This window comes from Oncorhynchus keta, chromosome 16 (assembly GCF_023373465.1).
Source record: "Oncorhynchus keta strain PuntledgeMale-10-30-2019 chromosome 16, Oket_V2, whole genome shotgun sequence".
Taxonomy (NCBI): Eukaryota; Metazoa; Chordata; class Actinopteri; order Salmoniformes; family Salmonidae; genus Oncorhynchus; species Oncorhynchus keta.
The window spans coordinates 3,466,387-3,491,537 of NC_068436.1; the positions used below are offsets into that span (position 1 = coordinate 3,466,387).

Below are 25,151 nucleotides of genomic sequence, written 5' to 3' on the forward strand. Positions count from 1 at the left end.
TCTAGGAGCACGAGGACAGACCTTGCATCTGATCTGTGCTTACCCAAGTTCCTCCAAGAGCCTCCGAAGACTGCCGAGTTGCCTCTTCCCATGCCAACGCAGCTCGGCAGGGCTAGGCTGCCTTCAGCCGAACTCGTGCACAGACTGAACACCCAGAGTTGTCTGTATTGCGGTACTGTCGGTCATTATGTTTCTACCTGTCCCTTCAAGAGACCCAGCTCATTCGTTGGACTGAGTACTCTGGTGGGTCTTAAAGATAATTGTTCTTCTCCCCTTACTCGTTCCCCTCTCCGTGCCACCCTGCTGTGGGGGCGACCAGTCCAAGTCTCGCCGGGTACTCATCGACTCTGAGCTGATGTGAGTCTCATGGACGTTACCCTGACGTCCGAGCTGGGCATCCCCACTCAAACCCTCTCCATTTCCATAGGTGTTAGAGCACTGGACAGTGGATTTAGCAGGGGACCTCAATAAGGGATCATAGCTTTCACCTGGATTCACCTGTTCAGTCTTTGTCCACCCAATGTATAAGCCTACCCAATACCACAGGTCACCCACCAGACCACACCCGTCAATCTACGAGTGTCGGGGAACCCCATCGAGACGATCCAATTCCTGCTGGTTGAGTCCCCGCGGGTTCTCTTGGCTCCAGCGATACAATCCCTCCATTGCCTGGGCTACTGGTGCCATCTTGGGCTGTAGCACGTCCTGCCACACTCATTGCCTGAAGTCATCTCTGCCTGCCCCGGAATGTCTTCCTGAGGGCTTGGAAATTGCCCCGGATCTCTCCGCTTGCAGAGTACCACAACCTCCAGGAGGGGTTCAGTAGGGCCCGGGCCACATCCCTTCCGCAGAACCGACCGGTATCCAAGAAGGTCAAGCCTGAGGCACTGGCATGCCGCTATAGTGCCGCGGCTACTACCTCAGAAGCCGAGACCTTTCCTCCCGCTCTAAGATCATTAGCCCCTCTGCTGTTCGTCCTCTGTTGCCCCGTTCCCTCTGTATTTTTCCTACCTTTTCTGTGTCTAGAGTTAAAACCATGTCTCACTGCCCCTTGTCTCCTGTTTCCAGTCCCAACCCCTCTTCCTTGTCTTACAGACAGACGACCTACGTAAATGGTGAGACGCCTCCTGAAACAGATCTGGAACCAGGCTAGCTTCAGCCTCAGACGAGGAGTTGACAGACTGAAAAATCAACAAAGAGAAGTGGAGCAACAAGTCACTCTCCCCCTTCAGAAAAGCATTGCACAGGATTGTGGTTTTCCTACCAGACTAAGACTAGTTTTTTACTTTTATTTTATTATACTGAATGAAGGATCTTTGATTTTTAGCATGGTTTGTGTGTCCTGAAAGCATTCTGTGTGGACTGGGCATCTTCAAAGCCAGAGAGAGAGAGAGAGAGAGAGAATCAGCACGCTTCAATTAATTATTTGTGGATGATGTTCATTAGAGTTTTGAGGGTAGGATAAATACTGTATAGCAATCAATATGGCTCCTTCGGTTCCTGGTTATCGTATTAACAGCATTGATAGTGTGTATTGATTCATAAGCATGACCTTTCTTAGAAAGGAGCTTTTCATTAGATACTGTATTGACTTGTGATTCTGCAATACAGTAGGAATCTTAGCATAGACCAACACAAAACCAACAAAGGTGATATTCTATTTAAATTGAATGACATTCAAAATGGGTTGACTTGGAGCAATTGGCTCTGTCCAATCTAAATTGATTTGTAAATTCTGTATACTTGGTGGGAAAGCAGATTATTTTCAACTGACTCTTAGAGACGGTAAGAAATCCCCCCCGCAAACAATCGCTGAACATTTTCATTGATGCAATCAAAAGGGCTTATCTATCAAGTATCTAATCAACCATGAATCCTTATTAATATTCATTCACCTTTGTCTCAGTCTGGACATGGCTCCTTGTCTCATCATTCTAGCTGTCCTGCTCAATAGTGACACACACAAACAAATGTGAAGATGCATACCATCACACGCACACATATATATATATACACACACACACACACACACCTCAGAAAAGATGTCACCCAATTAAAATGCCTCGGAGAGCAGATGATTCCTGGCTGTCTCACGAATGCCACTCTATTCCCTATATAGTGCACTACTTTTGACCAGAGCCATATGGGCCCTAGTCAAAAGTAGTGCACTATATAGGGAATAGAGTGATATTTGGAATGCAAACTCTCTCTCCCATCAGATATACTCAAATGACTGCCGTCGCCGTCTGAAGTAGCTCTTGTCATCCCATAGAGCGGAAAAGGCATATCAATAGGTTGAGCTTCTGCAGTAATCTTCAATCAGCCACTGCATAGTAATTGCCCAACCGTCTTTGTCCCAAATGGCACCCTATTCCCTATTTAGTGCACTACCTCTGCAGTAATTGCCCCACTCTCTTTGTCCCAAATAGCACCCTATTCCCTATTTAGTGCACTACTTCTGCAGTAATTGTCAATCAGCCACTGCATAGTAATTGCCCCACTGTCTATGTCTTAGTGCACTACTAGAATCATACTTAGGTAGCCTGTGTTTCACTTTTGGTTTGTGGGTGTTTGTTTCCGTGTGAGTGTTTTGGCCAAACGGTACTGTTTTGGTTTTGTAAATTCACGTTGTTATTTTTTGTTTAGTGTTCTGAGTTTGATTTAAAAATCATCATGAACACTTTGGTCCTCCTCTCTTTCTCCCGACGACATCCGTTACAACAGTGTGTGTTGTCTAACTTTAATCTGCTCAGTCAATGCTACTATTAAATTCATTCATATAAAATACTAAGTATTCAGAGAGAAGAAAACAACTTACTTGCTATTACTGTGAAATGTTGCTGTTTATCTACCTTAGTTGCACTGACTGCAAGTCACTCCGGATAGCAGTGTCTGCTGTGAAAATAAACACACCAAAATGAACTGCAAAGCACACTGGGTATTACTATTGGCCTTGTTTCGGGCGGAGCTCATTAGTGTAACACTCTGCATGCTTTGCAATGGTTCATTTTGACATTTACATTTAGTTAACTTAGCAGATGCTGTTATCACACCACAGTGCCATCAGACTTCTAATAGGTGAAAGGGGCCACGAAATTGTGAGCCGCTATACAAAATGGTGTAGAATGGTATTTTGTATTTTGAAAATGCAAATTACAGCTCTCAAAAGTATCTTGCTGCAAAATATGTTGCAGTGTAGCTCAGCCCAGTGTTATAAAAATGTACAAAATATTCAGAAGGAATTGAAATACATATTTCAAATACATGTAACAGAAATACTACCCATCTCTGTATCCCATAAGACACACCATGTAGGAAGAAGGAGGAGGAGAAGAAGGGGGATAATTCAGGAATTCACTCCACTCAGCGACCACTTTTAAAACAGGGTGTGAAATATTTTGCACTAGCCCTGCACTAACACCCCCTGATTCAACGAATCAATTACCCATTAAGCCCTTGATCAATTGAAGCAGACAGATGTGTTAGCGCTGAGCTGGAACAAAAGGTCTGCACATGACCTCTGTTTATCCTCAGGACCAGAACTGCAGAATACCATTGTAACTGTCCCACATTGTGACAGCTACACACAAGGGAGAGCCTAACTGTAGTGTATTAATGTCACCGTGTTGGTATGACAGGGACTGGGGGTCTCAGAGGCCCACAGTTATTAACGAGAAGCTCTTTGTGTTGGAGACAGAATCCTGACATGATTGAGCCACCGCCTGGGAGATTACATGTGTGTGTGGCACTCTCTCTGTGTTTGTGTGTGCGCGCGCATTGGTTTCAAGTTTTAATGTCACATGTACAGTGTATCTATCTCGCAAGATTTAAACCCAACAATGCCGCAATCATAACAATGTAATAGAAAAAATAACATACGATGAAAAAAATAAGAACGAGAAAGTAAGCCATATACAGGATCAGTCCGTTCCAGTACCATATTTATCATTTACAGGGATAATGGAATGGAATGACAGAGGTAGTAGATACAGTTGAAGTCAGAAGTTTACATACACCTTAGCCAAATACATTCAAACTCAGTTTTTCACAATTCATGACATTTAATCCTAGTAAATATTCCCTATCTTAGGTCAGTCAGGATCACCACTTTATTTTAAGAATGTGAAATGTCAGAATAATAGTAGAGAGAATGAATTTATTTCAGCTTTAATTTCCTTCATCACATTCCCAGTGGGTCAGAAGTTCACATACACTCAATTAGTATTTGGTGGCATTGCCTTTAAATTGTTTAACTTGAGTCAAACGTTTCGGGTAGCCTTCCACAAGCTTCCCACAATAAGTTGGGTGAATGTTTGCTCATTCCTCCTGACAGAGCTGATGTAACTGAGTCAGGTTTGTAGGCCTCCTTGCTCGCACATGCTTTTTCTGCCCACAAATTCTCTATAGGGTTGAGGTCAGGGCTTTGTGATGGCCACTCCAATACCTTGACATTGTTGTCCTTAAGCCATTTTGCCACAACTTTGGAAGTATGCTTGGTGTCATTGTACATTTGGAAGACCCATTTGCAACCAAGCTTTAACTTCCTGACTGTCTTGAGATGTTGCTTCAATATATCCACATCATTTTCCATCCTCATGGTGCCATCAATTTTGTGAAGTGCACCAGTCCATCCTGCAGCAAAGCACCCACACACCATTATTTAACTAGGCAAGTCAGTTAAGAACAAATTCTTATTTACAACGACGACCTACCAAAAGGCAAAAAGGCCTCCTGCGGGGACGGAGGCTGGGATTCAAAATTAAAAATAAAATACAAATTTAGGACAACACACACATCGTGACGAGAGACACGACAACACTACATAGAGAGAGACCTAAGACAACAACGTGGTGGCAACACAACATGGTAGCAACACAACATGACAACAACATGTGAGCAGCACAAAACATGGTACAAACGTTACTGGGCACAGACAACAGCACAAAGGGCAAGAAGATAGACAACAATACATCACGCGAAGCAGCCACGACTGTCAGTAAGCGTGTCCATGATTGAGTCTTTGATTGAAGTGCTGGAGAGTAGCATCCAGCATATATGATGATTGTATGTGAGTGGGTGTGAGCGTGTGAGTCATGTTATGTGTGTGTGAGCAAATGATGGAGTGAGTGTTTGTGTGTGTTTTGGAGTGTCAGTGGGCGTGAGTGTGTAGGGCCCTGTGAGTGTGCATCGATCAAAAAATAAATAAAGTACAAGGGTCAGCCATTTAGTCAGCCATTTAGCAGTCTTATGGCTTGGGGATAGAAGCTGTTCAGGAGCTCGTTGGTGTTCTGAGGTTCTGGATGACAGGGAGCTCAGTCCCAGTGATATACTGGGCTGTCAGCACTGCCCTCTGTAGCGCCACGTGATCGAGGGCGGTGCTATTGCCATACCAAGCAGTGATTACAACCAGTCAAGATGCTCTCAATGGTACAGTTGTAGACATTTTTGAGGATTTGAGGGCCCGTGCCAAAACTTTTCAACCTCCTGATGAGGGGGAACCACCTCCCTTCCTTAGTAATTTGGACACAGAGGAACCTGAGGCTCTCGACCCGCTCCACTGCAGCCCCGTCAATATGGTTTATCCATGCGTGTGAAAGAGTTTGCTTCAGTGCCCACAGAGCTATATGGAAAATGGGGTGCCATTTAGGGATACACACTTCCTCGCCTTTACTGTTGTGGGGAAGCTATGCAAATCCCTGTGAGGCTCATTCACTTCAAGGGGCTATATTGACACGGGAAACATATGTTAACATTGCCATATCTATCTCTCTCGCTCTCTCAAATTTGGCAACATACTTATTTTGTTAATCTCTGTAGAGTCAGAAGGTTTATTTGGACAGCCATTTTAGTCATTAACCCAGTCTCCTTCCCACATTAAATACATTGTTATTGCATTGGTGGCAAAGAATTTTTTTTAATCATGTCTTGATTTCATGAAGCGTTTCAGAGTAGGAGTAATCTCATGCTTTGTGATCTGAAACAGATCTTAGAGCTCTACTACTCTTAGGCGCTGTATGAATACAGGTCCGGGTCTCTTTTTCATTTTGTCTTCAGACCAGAGAGATCCCAAGCCCATTCAGATATGCACCCAAAACGAACCCAAAGATACTACATCCCAAATGGCATACTATTCCCTATGTAGTGTACTACTTTTGACCTGGGCCCATGAAGCTCTGGTCAGAAGTAGTGCACTATGACGAATAGGGTGCCGTTTGGGACCATTCAAACTCTGATAAATCCAGAGTAGATTCAAGAAATGCATCTGACTCATTTCCATTGGTCAAAGGAGTCAATGTTGAGGTGACGGCAATCAGAGAGTGGAACCTCAACTTCAACGAAAGTTAAGACCAGAGGCAGCAATACAGGAGCTCCTCAAGACATTACTTATCGACAGGAAACCACCATCTCCACTATCGTGCACCTTCTAACGATGAACATACAGAAACACAATCAGGTTGTCTAAATTACGCTAGCTCCCTCCATCTCTACTTGATTTCTGCTGAACTCAGAATGTATCTTTTTCCAACTTCAAACCACCGGAGTTCATAAAGATGATCTAGCAGTAGCCTACCATGACCCGCACACTACATCCCCAAGGCACCCAGGTAATCAGGTAATCACCATCTCAATTATCTCGCGACACAACCCAATTTATGGGCACTCGCCAGGCAGCCGCATTGCTAATCAATCACTATTATCCAAATCTCACAATAATACAGAGTACATTTGAGTAACATTTGAGTAATCTATGCTATTGTTCATTACTGTATGATCTTTCAGATGGTGTTGTGGCTATTTTCTTCTTGTTTATTTGTTTAACTTTAGCTCTATTGCTGTATGGGCAACGTTTGTTAAATAGGAACAGACACACACGCGCATGCGCACACAGGTTGGATTGAACAGGGCACATCTCTTGGGCGTTTGTCTCGGCCTCAATGCAACATTGTCTCCCACTGTAATTGAAAGTTAATCATTAGTGTAATATTAATCTAATATACGTACACATTTGATGGTGGTGAGGATTTCACCGCACTATCCAACAGTGTTGACAGCCGAGGTGACGAATAACAAGTGGCTTTACACTGCGTCTCTATTCTAATAAATTCTCTCTTGTCATCGCATTTATTCCCTGTCACTGTAGAGTGGATTTTACATTTAGAGATAGAAATTGAACATAAAGAACATCACCAAGAAGCGATTAGAGTGAAATGGTATTTCGGAGACGGATTACATGTTACACGCCTACACTACGACCGGAATAGAAGTGATAGGCTGAATGACTAAGTGACAGAAGCAGCAGTAAATTACAGCATGGGAATATTATTTGCGGCTAAAAATTGAAAATATATTGCGGCCTAAATAGACCTTAATCCAAAACCTAGGGAGCTAATGTTCAGATGGGGACTCGATGCTCTAGTCACGAATTCCATTTTAATGCACTTAAATGTTTCAATGAAATGCGCAAACATGACCAAACATTTCTTCAACTCATGATTAGTTGTGCAGAGTAAATACTCAGGGGAAAAGAACAACAATATATTACACTATGAGGAATTAATTACTGGGGATATAAAAACACACCCAAAACAATGTATTAACACTAATTCACCCGTTTGGAATCATCAAATCAAGCTTTATTCATACTGCACATTTCAGACATGGAATGTAACACAATGTGCTTAACAGAAAATAATAATAATGAAAATAACTTTACTACACAACAAACACAAGCGCAACTAAATAGCACCCTAAGGAAAAGCAAAGCTAAAGAGGTGTGTTTTTAAGATATCTTTTAAAAATGTCTAGTTTCTCCTCCCCCCAGGTTCTATGGCAGGCTATTCCAGAGACTGGGGGCATAGTAACTAAAGACGGTCTCTCTATGGTCCTAGGCTTTGATTGCGATGTTCAGGTGCACATGAACACACATTTGGTTTGTTTTCTCAATTTGCGCATCTCAGCCAAACTCCAGAGCTCCTTGTCTGTCTTTGTCTACCTGTCATCTGTACCTGTTGGGAGAGTTTGATTTTCCTTTGATGTTAACCTCCCAGGCTCAATTGCTATGTTTGGAGAGAGAACCAACTGATGGGCGAGATTATATTTGAACCTATATGAATTTTGTTCATTTATATCAGGGGCACAACTTTGGTTTTAGAAGTGGGGGGGGGCATATAAATATATTTTTTTATAATCTCTCCAAACAGCCTACCCAACCGCTTAAAGGCTTTCGCAAGGTCCCAAAGCACACCGAGACTCGTTTTGTATCACATTCCAGTGATAAAACTGGGGGGGGGCAATTAAAAAAAAAAAAATGTGTGTGTGGTGGGGGGACGTGTCCTTCTGGAAGCACATGGAAGCACCCTTGAACTGTAAACTGGACATTTTACACCTGATCCTACTGCCTCCTACTTTGATTACAAAAAAACCTTGATCTACCAATTTCAGATTGCCACTTTAATGGCAGCAAAGGGAAAGGGGGATACCTAGTCAACTGAAATGTGTCTTCCGCATTTAACCCAACCCCTCTGAATCAGAGAGGTCCGGGAGGATGCCTTAATCGACATCCACAGCTTCGGCGCTCGGGGGAACAGTGGGTTTTACCTGCCTGGCTGAGTGGCAGAACAACAGATTTCCCTTTGCTGCCTTTTAAAGAGGCAATCTGAAATTGGTAGATCCATTTTATTTTGTATTATTCATAAAAGCCATTGATTCTTGAATAATATACCTTAGAAATTCCATATGGGCTTAGTTCAACTGCCTTACCCCATCAGATCACAAAATATAACATTTTGTGTTTGTTTTTTTTGCACTTTCTTCACTACGTCTGCGTAATGACAATTAAAGCCCAACGACATCCTTCTCTTACCTTATTCTCTCTTTCATTCCCTCTCTCTCTCTCCAATTTCCTGTCACTCTTTTCATTCCGACTTAAAAATGGTTCAGAGGGAAATTGTACTTAAAGGAGCAATGTGCAGTTCCAACAATAGCAAAGTGTCACATCACTGCTGATTTGGTAAAATACAGTAGCTGAGGAATGGAGCTGGAGAAATGTAATGACTCAAATACATAGACAGAGCTGAGGGCAATAACTGACCATCCACAAGATCACAATTACAGTTCGAAACTATGTTTTGAAGCTGTACAGTGTTGGTTTATTAATGACTTTGTTTAGGAACAAAGGAGTAAAATGAGTTTATATTTTAGGTCCTGATGGGATAAGACAATTGAACTAAGCTCATGAGGCATTTATAAGTTGTATTCTTCAATAAATAATGTGTATATTATTAATTTAAAAGTCCAAAAAAATGTGTGTAGCAATCACAGATAGCCCCTTTAAGCAAGGGCAGCCAGAATTGCTATTAAAAATCAATGGTTGTTTTTACTTTTTGAGTTAGAGCTCTAGTCCTTTGAAAATGTGAAAATGCGAGCAGCCTGAGGCACTGTAGGTTCTTGGACTGTAAATAAAATATTCTTAACAAAATGCAGTAGAGTTGAACCTTGTCTTTACTGATAGTTTTTGAAATTACTTTTCGAAGGCAGTAGCTACTTTGAAAACTTAATCTCTCAATGAGCATAAGCGATTGCGTTAGGGATTTAAAGAACAAAAACACAGATTTGATTGACTTTTTTGATCGTATTACATCAGTGCCTCTGTCTCACATTTGAACAAATGAATGAATAATATAAATATCCACTAGGTGGCAGAATACCTGAAAGAACACGGCCACAAATAGCAAACCATGCAAATCATATTGCTGTATTATATCAAATGGATCATCTGGCCAGTAAACGTACTATACATTAACATGATCAAAATTAAATTTAACCAAACATTTTTGGTCCTGAAGTGTCTTAACAAATCATAATGCTCTCCCACATTCTGCATTGTCGTTGGTTTGGGGCCATATTAGCGGGCATATATCATATCTTGAATGAACGATTCAGATCAGTGCTCGGTTGAGTTTCTGAGAGGCCAATAACAACCAGAGTGTGTAAATCAACATGGCTGTAATCCAACAGTGTTGAAGGTGTAAAATGTTTCATGTGTTCCACCACCCTTTTAGATCTACACTGAGAATACAAAACATTAGGAACATCTGCTCTTTCCATGACATACACTGACCAGGTGAATCCAGGTGAGAGGTATGATCCCTTATTGATGTCACTTGTTAAATCCACTTCAACCAGTGCAGATGAAGGGGAAGAAACGGGTTCAATAAGGATTTTTAAGCCTTGAGACATGGATTGTGTATGTGTGCCATTCAGAGGGTGAATGCAGAAAATGTAGCGCCTTTGAACGGGCTATGGTGGTTGATACCAAGCGCACCGGTTTGTGTCAAGAACTGCAATGCTGCAGTTTCCTATGTGTAGTTCCTAACGTTTGGTATACTCAGTGTGTATGGAATGGATCTTTTCCAGAAAGACAGTTGGAGAGAGGAAATGTTTGCATCCCAAAATGGCATCCTATTCTTCTAGTGCGCTACTTTTGACCAGGGACCATAGGGTGCAATACAGGAAAAGTGCCATTTGGGACACATCTACAATGACTGATGTTGCACTTGGCCTGAAGTAGCCGCCTCCCTTCTATCCCCCTTCCAACCCCCCTTCCTTCCATCCTTTCCGATGACCGAAGACCCTCCATTGACAGACGAACATGGCATGTTTTCAAGACTTCCTGTCTAAAAAAATAATAAGAAGAAAATGGTAGACTATATCCGTTTATATCCTTTCATGCCTTCTAGTCATCGGAGGTAAAACAGACTTTTCCATGGTTTATCTGCTGTCATTCATTTATTTATGGGGCTCTTATTCAAGGCCGACAGGCATACTGAATATCTTGAGTACTTATAAGGCGGCTCTTCCATAAATCTATGTTCTCTAGGATACACAAGGGGGCAGGAGAGATTTACCAGAGCAAGCAGGGGGGAGATGAGTGGCTATAAAGGGGAATGGATCACACAATAGGAGACACATCGTTTGTGAAAATCCTGTTTTTGAAATCTTTACTGCAGTGGGCTAAATCAAGTTTACACAGAGCATTTCTTGGTAGTCTTAAAACAAATCTAATTCGAAACAGAAGTATATACCTCACACACATGGTTATGGGCTTAAAAAAAGAAGACATTGGTACCATGCCAGACATGGATTTGAAATGTATTCAATTCTGAGTTTGCATCCCAATATTACACTTTATATACAACACAGAAGACTGAAGTATAACAAAACCGTTGAGCTGAAATATGAATAACCTTCCACCTATGAGGCCATTAGAGGGTAATTTGGTAATTTGACTGCAGGAAAGGGGTTTAAGCTCCCAATAATATAACTGTGGTGTACTACAATATGAATAAATGCTAACTTTCCGAAAATGTTCATTGCAGTATGGAGTTTTACCTCTGAGTTTTACCTCGGAGAGACTGGGAAATGTTAACCTTCACTCAAATGTAGCAAAACAAGAGAGAAAGACACGTTATGTCACTCAGCTGAAATAACACCTCAGACATGTGAGCATATAAACAGATTCACTCACAAAGCAATGTTTAGTAATACGATCTGGATCTCATCAAAGATCACAAAAGAGAAGACTACATCTGTCAAAATGGAAGCTGTGTCTTTCCAAACATTCTACTTACTGTCAAATCTCTCTTAAAACTAAGCTTGCTGTCAGTTCGGTTAATTCCTGTGGCCGTGCAGTCCTCTCCAAGGACAATCTGTGGTGAAATAAAGTCAAAGAAATTAAATAGCAGCGGAAAGGTGTCGGGTGAGGGTAATTGTGTGAAGACACACTCCATCACCCTGCCTATTTCAGTATGAATAGTGACAGTTTAAAGAGTCATGTAATCACTTTACCCTGTTCAGTGAAGGAAATGAATGTTGTCAAACATTCTATTAACTATATGTGTGCATCCCAAATGGCATCCTATTCCCTTTATAAATGGCATTGTGCATCCCAAATGGCACCCTATTCCCTTTATAAATGGCATTGTGCATCCCAAATGGCACCCTATTCCCTTTATAATTCAATACTTTTGACCAGAGCCCCATGGGCCCTATGGCCCTGGTCAAAAGTAATATAATAATAATAATAATAATAATAGTGCCCTATACAAGCAATAGAGTGTCTCTTGAGACATAGCCAATAAGACCTTACAGATATGTTCTGATTGCTTTCCTGTATTTGATTTAGTATGATAAAAAAAATGTTTAGGGAGGTGGATCAGCTTTAATAGTGCAAATAGATTGTGGCTTCTGTCAACGTAATTTACTGTATTTCTTACCACAGATCAAAGCCCATTGAGCTCAAAAACGTTACTAAAGTAAGAGGAAGAGTAAGTGAAAATGATCCATGTAAAATTGAAGAGGCACGCTGCTCATAACTTGGCCTTGCTTCGGACAGGGCTCTCCAGTCGAACACGGCTTTCGTGCTTGTAGCTGCTCCATCAACTCCATATCACCAAGAAACGTTTTATTTCCCCAAAAGATCAGCACATACTGTACTTACAAGACTCCATGTAAAGCTAGGGTCAAATGAAGGTAAAGGAGATGGAAGGTAAAGCTCGTAGTCAGAGGCTGGCATCAAAAACCTGTTGCCGGGCTTGGTCCTTGTACTTAAATGCAACGTTGCCTGACGTCGTTTGCCCACTGGGAATACCCTGCTGAGCATAGTGTAATCTACTGTCTAGCACCATTAGTGAACACAAAACTTCGACAGTGTACCAATAGATGTTATCAGTGAGAACGAGGCCTCGAATAAGGCTCAGTTGTAGAGCTGTCTTCTCTCAACGCAGAAGACGGGGAGCAGAAATCTCAGTTTCCAATAGGAGGACAGACAAAGAGGAGGCTCAACGCTGATCCATTCAGAAAAGCACCGTGCTTCTGTTCTCATAATTGAAAAGCCATGACATAAATAGGATACTAAAGCACCATGCCAGCCTGAGCCCATAGAGTGGGATACCTCATCTACCCCATAAGGCCCAGACCTGGGTTAAAATAGTATCTCTTTTCCTTCAAATACTTCAGTTGTGCTTGAGTGAACTTGCATTGTGAAATGGAACCAGTAGAGTTGTCCAATAAGTGCAAACCCCAACATTAGACACTCCAAGCAGGCTCAAACAAACCCTTCTTTCAAACACTGAAAAATAACAAATACTATTTGAACCAAAGTCAGGTAAAGGCCTGATTCATCAGAACCAGCGCTGACGCAGGGAGACAGAGGGAGATAAATACCCTGCTGGGACAGGGATTAGCACTGTCATGGCTGCCGAAAAATAGGTCAGCCAACTGATCCATCTACGTCATGGCAAATTTTGGAGGTAAACAAGATTTCTCCAACCTCTGTTCCGAAATATCTGCCTTGAAATGAGCCATAATGAGTCGTTTCTGAATACAAAAATACCATATTTTCGGGGGCCTTAAATTTGACTTGAAAAGAGATGGGGCTGTAATGCTGTAAAAGTCCACATTTTGTAACCCTGAATAAAAAAAATGCAGAACCATAATGGCTTTAAGGTCACACTTTATTTGGATAGCCAGAATTTTCCATCTGTGTCACACCCTGTTTTACCTGCCTTTGTCTCCACCCCCACCAGGTGTTTCCCATCTCCTATCATTATCCCCTGTGTATTTATACCTGTGTTTTCCGTTGGTCTGTTGCCAGTTCGTTTTGTTCATCAAGCTGCTGCTGTTGTCTTTTCTGAAGTTCCTGTTTTCTAGTTTCCCGGTTTTGACCATTCTGCCTGCCCTGACCCTGAGACTGCCTGACGCTCTGAACCTTTTGGACTCTGATCTGGATTATTGACCTCTGCCTGCACTGACCCTCAGACTGCCTGACGCTCTGTACCTTTTGGACTCTGATCTGGATTATTGACCTCTGCCTGCCCTGACCCTCAGACTGCCTGACGATCTGTACCTTTTGGACTCTGATCTGGATTATTGACCTCTGCCTGCCCTGACCCTGAGACTGCCTGACGATCTGTACCTTTTGGACTCTGATCTGGATTATTGACCTCTGCCTGCCCTGACCCTGAGACTGCCTGACGCTCTGAACCTTTTGGACTCTGATCTGGATTATTGACCTCTGCCTGCCCTGACCCTGAGACTGCCTGACGATCTGTACCTTTTGGACTCTGATCTGGATTATTGACCTCTGCCTGCCCTGACCCTGAGACTGCCTGACGATCTGTACCTTTTGGACTCTGATCTGGATTATTGACCTCTGCCTGCCCTGACCCTGAGACTGCCTGACGATCTGTACCTTTTGGACTCTGATCTGGATTATTGACCTCTGCCTGCCCTGACCCTGAGACTGCCTGACGCTCTGTACCTTTTGGACTCTGATCTGGATTATTGACCTCTGCCTGCCCTGACCCTGAGACTGCCTGACGCTCTGTACCTTTTGGACTCTGATCTGGATTATTGACCTCTGCCTGCCCTGACCCTCAGACTGCCTGACGATCTGTACCTTTTGGACTCTGATCTGGATTATTGACCTCTGCCTGCCCTGACCCTCAGACTGCCTGACGCTCTGTACCTTTTGGACTCTGATCTGGATTATTGACCTCTGCCTGCCCTGACCCTGAGACTGCCTGATGCTCTGAACCTTTTGGACTCTGATCTGGATTATTGACCTCTGCCTGCCCTGACCCTGAGACTGCCTGATGCTCTGAACCTTTTGGACTCTGATCTGGATTATTGACCTCTGCCTGCCCTGACCCTGAGACTGCCTGACGCTCTGTACCTTTTGGACTCTGATCTGGATTATTGACCTCTGCCTGCCCTGACCCTCAGACTGCCTGACGCTCTGTACCTTTTGGACTCTGATCTGGATTATTGACCTCTGCCTGCCCTACCTCAGACTTTTGGACTCTGATCTGGATTATTGACCTCTGCCTGCCCTGACCCTCAGACTGCCTGACGATCTGTACCTTTTGGACTCTGATCTGGATTATTGACCTCTGCCTGCCCTGACCCTCAGACTGCCTGACGATCTGTACCTTTTGGACTCTGATCTGGATTATTGACCTCTGCCTGCCCTGACCCTCAGACTGCCTGACGCTCTGTACCTTTTGGACTCTGATCTGGATTATTGACCTCTGCCTGCCCTGACCCTCAGACTGCCTGACGCTCTGTACCTTTTGGACTCTGATCTGGATTATTGACCTCTGCCTGCCCTGACCCTGAGACTGCCTGACGCTCTGTACCTTTTGGACTCTGATCTGGATTATTGACCTCTGCCTGCCCTGACCCTGAGACTGCCTGACGCTCTGTACCTTTTGGACTCTGATCTGGATTATTATTGACCTCAGACTGCCTGCCCTGGACTCTGATCTGGATTATTGACCTCCCTGCCCTGACTGCCTGACGCTCTGTACCTTTTGGACTCTGATCTGGATTATTGACCTCTGCCTGCCCTGACCCTGAGACTGCCTGACGCTCTGTACCTTTTGGACTCTGATCTGGATTATTGACCTCTGCCTGCCCTGACCCTCAGACTGCCTGACGCTCTGTACCTTTTGGACTCTGATCTGGATTATTGACCTCTGCCTGCCCTGACCCTGAGACTGCCTGACGCTCTGTACCTTTTGGACTCTGATCTGGATTATTGACCTCTGCCTGCCCTGACCCTGAGACTGCCTGACTCTGATCTGATTATTGACCTCTGCCTGCCCTGACCCTGAGACTGCCTGACGCTCTGTACCTTTTGGACTCTGATCTGGATTATTGACCTCTGCCTGCCCTGACCCTCAGACTGCCTGACTGACTCTGTACCTGTTTTGGACTCTGATCTGGATTATTGACCTCTGCCTGCCCTGACCCTGAGACTGCCTGACGCTCTGTACCTTTTGGACTCTGATCTGGATTATTGACCTCTGCCTGCCCTGACCCTCAGACTGCCTGACGCTCTGTACCTTTTGGACTCTGATCTGGATTATTGACCTCTGCCTGCCCTGACCCTCAGACTGCCTGACGCTCTGTACCTTTTGGACTCTGATCTGGATTATTGACCTCTGCCTGCCCTGACCCTGAGACTGCCTGACGCTCTGTACCTTTTGGACTCTGATCTGGATTATTGACCTCTGCCTGCCCTGACCCTGAGACTGCCTGATACTCTGTACCTTTTGGACTCCTATCTGGATTATTGACCTCTGCCTGCCCTGACCCTGAGACTGCCTGACGATCTGTACCTTTGATTATTGACCTCTGCCTGCCCTGACCTCTGGACGATCTTATTGACTCTGATCTGGATTATTCTCTGCCTGCCCTGACCCTGAGACTGCCTGACTGGATTATTGACCTCTGCCTGCCTGACCCTGAGACTGCCTGCTGAACCTTTTGGACTCTGATCTGGATTATTGACCTCTGCCTGCCCTGACCCTGAGACTGCCTGCTCTGTACCTTTTGATTGACCTCTGCCTGCCCTGACCCTGAGACTGCCTGACGCTCTGTACCTTTTGGACTCTGATCTGGATTATTGACCTCTGCCTGCCCTGACCCTGAGACTGCCTGACGCTCTGTACCTTTTGGACTCTGATCTGGATTATTGACCTCTGCCTGCCCTGACCCTGAGACTGCCTGACGCTCTGTACCTTTTGGACTCTGATCTGGATTATTGACCTCTGCCTGCCCTGACCCTCAGACTGCCTGACGATCTGTACCTTTTGGACTCTGATCTGGATTATTGACCTCTGCCTGCCCTGACCCTGAGACTGCCTGACGCTCTGTACCTTTTGGACTCTGATCTGGATTATTGACCTCTGCCTGCCCTGACCCTCAGACTGCCTGTATCTGTACCTTTTGGACTCTGATCTGGATTATTGACCTCTGCCTGCCCTGACCCTCAGACTGCCTGACGATCTGTACCTTTTGGACTCTGATTGGATCTGGATTATTGACCTCTGCCTGCCCTGACCCTGAGACTGCCTGACGCTCTGTACCTTTTGGACTCTGATCTGGATTATTGACCTCTGCCTGCCCTGACCCTGAGACTGCCTGATCGCTCTGTACCCTGAGACTGCCTTCTGGACTCTGATCTGGATTATTGACCTCTGCCTGCCCTGACCCTGAGACTGCCTGACGCTCTGTACCTTTTGGACTCTGATCTGGATTATTGACCTCTGCCTGCCCTGACCCCTGAGACTGTGACCTTTTGGACTCTGATCTGGATTATTGACCTCTGCCTGCCCTGACCCTGAGACTGCCTGACGCTCTGAACCTTTTGGACTCTGATCTGGATTATTGACCTCTGCCTGCCCTGACCCTGAGACTGCCTGACGCTCTGGACCTTTTGGACTCTGATCTGGATTATTGACCTCTGCCTGCCCTGACCCTGAGACTGCCTGACGCTCTGTACCTTTTGGACTCTGATCTGGATTATTGACCTCTGCCTGCCCTGACCCTGAGACTGCCTGACGACCTCTGTACCTGTTTTGGACTCTGATCTGGATTATTGACCTCTGCCTGCCCTGACCCTGAGACTGCCTGACGATCTGTACCTTTTGGACTCTGATCTGGATTATTGACCTCTGCCTGCCCTGACCCTGCCTCTGACTGCCTGATGCTCTGACTCTGATCTGGATTATTGACCTCTGCCTGCCCTGACCCTCAGACTGCCTGACGCTCTGTACCTTTTGGACTCTGATCTGGATTATTGACCTCTGCCTGCCCTGACCCTGAGACTGCCTGACGCTCTGTACCTTTTGGACTCTGATCTGGATTATTGACCTCTGCCTGCCCTGACCCTGAGACTGCCTGACGATCTGTACCTTTTGGACTCTGATCTGGATTATTGACCTCTGCCTGCCCTGACCCTGAGACTGCCTGACGCTCTGAACCTTTTGGACTCTGATCTGGATTATTGACCTCTGCCTGCCCTGACCCTGAGACTGCCTGACGATCTGTACCTTTTGGACTCTGATCTGGATTATTGACCTCTGCCTGCCCTTGACCTGTTTTGCCTGCCCCCTGTTCTAGTAATACACGTTTTTTTACTTCGACACCGTCTGCATCTGAGTCATTCCTAAAACATGATAATCTGTAAAGCATCTTTCTGCAGATGGTCATACTATCGACAAACTATCTGTTGATGAGCAACTGCTTGCTAAGGTTAGGGTTTGGGTTAGATTTACAATAAGGGTTAGGGCTAAGTAAGTGTTAAGGTTAGGGTAAGGGGTAAGTTTAGGGTTAGGATAAGGTTTAAGGTTAGGGCTAGAGCTAAGGTTAGTAGTTCGTTTGTGTAAATGTTACTGATAACCTGTTGAGCATCTACATGGGCTTTCCAAATAGTGTTACCTGTTTTAAGGCTTTGAAAATGTTAATTTGCCTAAAATCTTTACTTGAAAGGAAATGGAGGGCTGTAATAATGAAAGGTCAAATGTTTGTGTCCATGAACAAAAAGGCCTAGTAGAGTTGGTAGGCTTTGTGGGCCATAATTCAAAACCAAAAGACCATATCTCATTTTCAACCCGAATGAAGTAATTTGTGAAACTGCAGGTTTGGTACTTACAAATGACTTAAAGTGTAGCCACTTATGTTCCCGCAAATGTGGATAGATGATATCGGAAGGTGCTCAAGACAGTAAACAGTATTCATAATAATCCTTTGCCCAATTAAAAAATACATTACGAGAAATCAAAGTAATCAGCCTATAGAGGTTCTTGGAAATATCCACAGCTGAGTTCTACGTGATAAACAGCAGAGTTATCTGAAAATGACTATGATATTAGTTGTTGGTCTGCTCTCCTTTTGTTCTCTTCCTTCTGAAGTCTAGATTACAGTGTCATTAGCAGAAAGAAGGATGATGTGTCCAATAAGTTTAATGGCTGAATTAGTCGTAATGGAACCTCTGTGTGGGTTTTCCTTATTTGGTGCAGATGCGTGGATGCAGTACTTTTAGTCATACTCAGTTAGGTTTCCCCTCAAAGCACAGGGTTACATCCCAAATGGCACCCTATTCCCATAGTGCACTACTTTTGACCAGAGCCATATTGGCCCTGGTCAAAAGTAGTGCGGTATATAGGGAATAGGGTGCCATTTTGGACGAGCGCCAGGACTACAAAGCTAAATAAAACAAAAGTCCGTCACAGACAAAGGGAATGAGAATGGATAGCTCAATCAAAGGGGAGAAAAATGAAAGCACTGATACTATTATTAACCCAGTTCAGATGTTCTGCCTCAACTGAAGAAATATATAATAGAGACAAAATGGAGTTGATGCAAAATGTACAATTCATAATGGAGCTAATTTCAGCATTAAGGCTTTCAGACATGTATTTCCCCGATAATTGGTTGATATCAGTTACCTCCATATATCATATTTATAGACATGTCCAATCCCATCATAGAGATGGCCATGTGCTAATTCACATGTGAAGCAAATTAACCCCAGCTAACAACAAATGTTTCCACAACTTTAGAGAATATTCCCTTAAGATTCATATTAGGTCATTGCCTAACGGTTTCATATGAATGTTCCAGTGATGTGCAAAGACTATTTCTAAGGCAGAATTCCTCTGTCCAGTGTCTGTGTTCTTTTGCCCATTTTAATCTTTTCTTTTTATTGGTCAGTCTGAGATATGTCTTTTCTTTGCAACTCCGCCTAGAAGGCCAGCATCACGGAGTCGCCTCTTCACTGTTGACATTGAGACTGGTGTTTTGCGGGTACTATTTAATAATGCTGCCAGTTGAGGACTTGTGAGGCTTCTGTTTCTCAAACTAGACACTCTAATGTACTTGTCCTCTTGCTCAGTTGTGCACTGGGGCCTCCCACTCCTCTTTCTATTCTGGTTAGGGCCAGTTTGTGATGTTCTGGGAAGGGAGTAGTACACAGCGTTGTACGAGATCTTCAGTTTCTCGCATGGAATATCCTTCATTTCTCGGAACAAGAATAGACTGACGAATTTCAGAAGAAAGTTATTTGTTTCTGGCCATTTCGAGCCTGTAATCGAACCCACAAATGCTGATGCTCCAGATACTCAACTAGTCTAGTCTTTTGCTTCTTCAATCAGCACAACAGTTTTCAGCTGTGCTAACATAATTGCAAAAGAGTTTCCTAATGATCAATTAGCCTTTTAAAATGATAAACTTGTATTCGCTAACAAAACGTGCCATTGGAACACAGGAGTGATGGTTGCTGATAATGGGTCTCTGTACGCCTATGTAGATATTCCATTCAGCCGTTTCCAGCTAAAGGGTCTACACTGTATTTAGGATCAGTTTGATGTTATTTTAAATGGACAAAAAAAAATGTAATTTTCTTTCAAAAACAAGGACATTTCTAAGTGACCCCAAACTTTTGAATGGTAGTGTATATTCTGAGAACATGGCAACCATGTTCTGTTTGGTGTGAAGTTGATGGAATATTCTCCTAACTAACGCCAAAACATGCTAAATAGGTTATAAGGTTTTTGCTGACATACATAGAATGTTTCCCCTAACTAAAGGACAACTAGAAACTCAAACTTCATGGGAACATTATGGGTAACATTACAAAAACTCTCTCCCTAGTATTGTTAGCTGGAACGCCAGGCTTGCCACAGGGATGTGTTTTGTTCCCACTCATGTGCACCTTGTACATTGTGTATATCTGATGACACTGCCCTGATCAGCCTGTTGCATGATGAGCAACACCGTTGCCTGGTCCTAAACAACTTTGTGGAGCGATGTGATAAATCACACTTGGTCCTCAATACCAACAAGACCAAAGATATGGATATGCATAGACTTCAGGAAACGAACAACGCCTACCTCTGCAACATCTCTCAAGGGTTAGAACAAAAAAAACATTTGAAAGGAATACAAATATCTGGGTGTCCTCTGACTATATGCTTCAGTGGAGTAAATGTCCGGCCTTTATCTACAAAAAGAGTCAACGGAGACTACACATTCTCAATTAGCCGGGATGTTTTATTGTTGACTGTACCATACTGACTCTGTCTTAAAAATCGTTCATTGAGAGTTTTTAAACTTTTTATATTGTTTGTTGGTTTGCCAATGCCACTGTCAGACATAAAAATATACTAAGAAAAATTATCACCACAGCAAGCAAGGTAAGATGGTGCCGACAGAGAGGGTTTCCTTGCTTCTAGTCCTTAGGAAACTATGCAGTATTTTTTTATGTATTATTTCTTACATTGTTAGCCCAGAAAATCTTAAGTGTTATTACATACAGCCGGGAAGAACTATTGGATATCAGAGCGACACCAACTTACCAGCACTACGACCAGGAATATGACTTTCCCAAAGCAACACCCAAGGCATTCAAATTGTTTCCAGAGGCTGACCCAAAACAACGTCGCCATAGGAGAGGTAGAGGTCTGCACAAACGCATCACCGGGGGCAAACTACCTGCCCTCCAGGGCACCTACAGCACCCAATGTCACAGGAAGGCCAAAAAGATCATCAAGGACAACAACCACCTGAGCCACTGCCTGTTCACCCCGCTACCATCAAGAAGGCGAGGTCAGTACAGGTGCATCAAAGCTGAGACCGAGAGACTGAAAAATAGCTTCTATCACAAGGCCATCAGACTGTTAATCACTAACACAGAGAGGCTGCTGTCTACATACAGAATTGAAATCATTGGCCACTAACAAATGAATCACTAGTCACTTTATTAATGCCACTTTAATAATGATGTTTACATATCTTGCACTACTCATCCCAGATTTATATACTGTATTTTATACCATCCATTGCATCTCGTCTATGCCGGTTGGTCATGGCCCATCCCATATATATTTATATGTATATATTATTGTATCCCTTTACTTAGATTTGTGTTTATTAGGTAGTTGTTATGGAATTGTTACTTTACTTGTTAGATATTGCCGCACTGTCGGAACTAGAAGGACAAGCATTTCGCTACACTCGCAATAACATCTGCTAACCATGTATATGTGGGGGGGGTCAACACGTACGTTTGACAACCCAAAAGAGGCCGGTCTGTTCTTGACAAGCAGGCTGAGGACACAGAATGGCTGTGTCAGCCAGCTAAATGGCCAAATACAGGCCATCAATGTGTTTGAATTTCCGGCCTATGTATTTTTGATCAGAAGATCAGACATAAGGACTTACAGTATATGATAGGTGAGATGTTGTGGCTAATATAGCCTTGTTTTTATCATATCATGTATTAGCGCCTCTCACCCCCTAACGCGAGAGTTAAGTGTTATTTAATATTAGTTTATATGCGGAGCATCTATAGACGACGAGTTAGTTCAAGCTGTATGTCTAGACAAGGTTTGTGTGTTAGCCAAGGAGTGCTTCGTTTGGGGAAGTCACTCAGTAAAGGGACGGGAGTAGGGGCGGGAGGGGGGATGGGGTCTGTGTTTTATGTTCACGTTTATTAATACAGGTGGCATGACAAGCTCCCGCACGGCGGGACATTTTTCTTCTGGGTTTTGTATGACAGCAACAATTTGCTCTAAAATAAGAAATGCCACATAGTGACCTAGCACAGAGTAGGCCTGGGGGAATAAAGATAGTCAGCTGGAACTGTAATGGCTCAGGGCGTGTGGTGAAACGAGCTAAGGTTCTCTCTCATCTTAAATCACTGGGTGCTGACATAGTGTTTCTTCAAGAAACTCATTAAACGCTCTGCTCAGGCCAAGCTACGAGTCGGCTGGATCGGTCAGATATACCAGTCTAACTTTGATGCAAAAGCGAGAGGGGTAGCAATCCTGATAAGGAAAAACACTCCTTTCGTTTACTCATCCTCGATTTCAGATCCTAATGGTCGGTATATTATTGTGGCTGGTACACTGAATTCAAAACCAATAACCTTGGTCAATTTATATGGACCCAACTTCGATGATCCATTATTTTCTCAAAGGGTATTTAAGGCCATAGCAAATATCTGGGATACAAGTGTTATTGTGGGAGGGGACTTTAACTGTACGTTAGATCCTCTTTTAGATAAACAGCTATCAAGGTCACTTCAACAATCAAATGCCAGTGTCTGTCTAAATACATTGATGACAAACCTTAACATTGTCGATATTTGGAGACTGACGCACCCAACAGACAGGCATTATTCTTTCTTTTCATCAGTTACCTATAACCCTATTCTAATTGCGGACCACTCTCCTCTGTCCATGGTGCTGAAACTCGACAATATGTCGACAGGTCGTCGACCGTGGCGCTTAGACGCATACCTGCTGAAAGATGAGGCTTTTTGTCAGTATTTGAAGGAGCAGAATGCCTTTTTCCTCGGAACTAACGACACAGGGGATGTTGACGACTCCACCCTTTGGGAATCTCTAAAGGCTGTGATTAGAGGTTACATTATTTCTTATACATCAGAGAGGAAGAAACGCGCCAATACTAGGCTGAGAGAAATTGAAAGAGAGTTAGGGGAACAGGAGAACGTTTTTAGGAATAATTCCTCATGTACAGTCCTTGAGAAGATCAAAGTTAAAATATGAATACAATTATCATCCTTTCTAAACGGGTGGGCTCTTTACTTGCTAGAACGCAACAAAGTTATTTTTGAACTGGGTGACAAACCACATAAATCATTAGCAAGACAGCTAAGGCATGTACAGGCATCTAGAGCTATTCACAAAATAAAAGACAAGAAGGGTAAAATATTTACAGATCCGCAGGATATTAATAAATGCTTTGCGCAGTTTTACTCAGAGCTATACCAATCAAAATGCGATGTTACTGATCCACAAACTATGGAACGCTTTCTCGCTGAATGTAAACTTCCTAAACTAGACAGGGGGGCAGCTGCTGCACTCGATGCAGGGGTAACTTTAGAGGAAATTAACACAGCGATAGCACCATTTCCAAACAGCAAGGCCCCTGGGCCCGATGGATATGTAATTGAATTCTATAAGAAGTGCTGCGCCAGTCTATCTCCACTTATGTTGTGAATGTTTAAACACTCCAAAGAAAATGCCAGACTCCAGCAAACACTGTATGAGGCTACAATAGCACTGATCTTGAAAAAAAGATAGATTCCATGGAGATGTCGTCTTTTCGCCCCGTGTCGCTGCTCCCCATAGAAAACAAGGTGTTGACAAAGATATTGGCAAACCGATTGAAAAAATATATTTCCGACATCATACACCCTGACCAGGCAGGTTTTTATGCCGGGCCGACATATACTACAATTTGAGACGCCTTTTCAGCGTAATGTATCACGATCACAAGGTTGAGGCAGTGGTAATAGCTCTTGATGCAGAGAAGGCGTTTGATCAGATTGAGTGGAAGTATATGATGTCGGTTCTGCAGCATTTCGGGTTTGGCAAGGAATGTATTAATTGGATAAGAATTATTTATGCACAACCAAATGGTGTCCGTGGTAACCAATCAGGAAATGTTGCAGTCATTCCGCCTGTTCAAGGGGTGCCGACAGGGGTGCCCTATTTCACCTGCTCTCTTCGCTATAGCCATGGAACCCCTTCCTACTCTCATTCGGGCATGTGCTGATATGGCTTCTGTTAAAATAAGACACACAGCACAACATTTCCCTATATGCAGACGATGTTCTTTTGTTTTTGTCCAAGCCTTAAACTTCTATTCCAACCTTACTTAACTTGATAAACACATCCGGCTCCTTCTCTGGCTACAAGATAAACTGGCAAAAAAGTGAGTTGATGCCAATATCACGGCCTGTGGATATGCAATTTCTGCAATCTACCCCGTTTAGAACAGTGAGGGACAACTTCACAAGCCTCGGCATTGTAGTGACAAGAGACCTTGATCAGCTATTGAAAGCGAATTGGGACATGAAAATATATCAGCTTAAACAACATATAGATTTTTGGAAAACTACCTATTTCCTTGGTTGGTCGTATAAACGCTATTAAAATGGTTGTCCTACCCAGGTTTCTTTACATCTTCCAATGTTTACCCAATTTCATGCCACAAAGCTATTTTAAGAAACTGGATTCAATAATAACTCTATTTTTATGGGATAACAAGGCAGCCAGAATTTCAAAGAAGCATTTATGAAAGTACAAGATAGAGGGGGGCTTTGGCCTTCCCCACTTCAAACTGTATTATTGGGTTGCTAATCTGAACATTGTGTCTTTCTGGAGGGAAAGTTTACCTGCGATGAGACAAAAGGATATGTCTTCATGGCTTTTGATCGAGCAGGCCTCCTGTCAACCTTCCTCACTCCTTGCACTTGTTAATAGCCCATCATATGT

At 43.4% G+C, this 25,151-nt stretch overlaps 1 protein-coding gene across 1 annotated transcript in view; it reads right to left on the reverse strand.

Annotated features, from left to right (window-relative positions):
* Positions 1–219: 219 nt before the first annotated feature.
* Positions 220–25,151, reverse strand: part of LOC127907881 (uncharacterized) — a 61,798-nt gene continuing 36,866 nt past the window's right edge. Inside the window, exons 3-6 of the mRNA XM_052464335.1 lie at positions 17,760–17,963; positions 13,907–14,596; positions 13,652–13,768; positions 220–438 (exon numbers count right to left, since the gene is read on the reverse strand). Coding sequence (XP_052320295.1) covers positions 220–438; positions 13,652–13,768; positions 13,907–14,596; positions 17,760–17,963 — 1,230 coding nt within the window. The remainder of the gene's footprint in view (positions 439–13,651; positions 13,769–13,906; positions 14,597–17,759; positions 17,964–25,151) is intronic.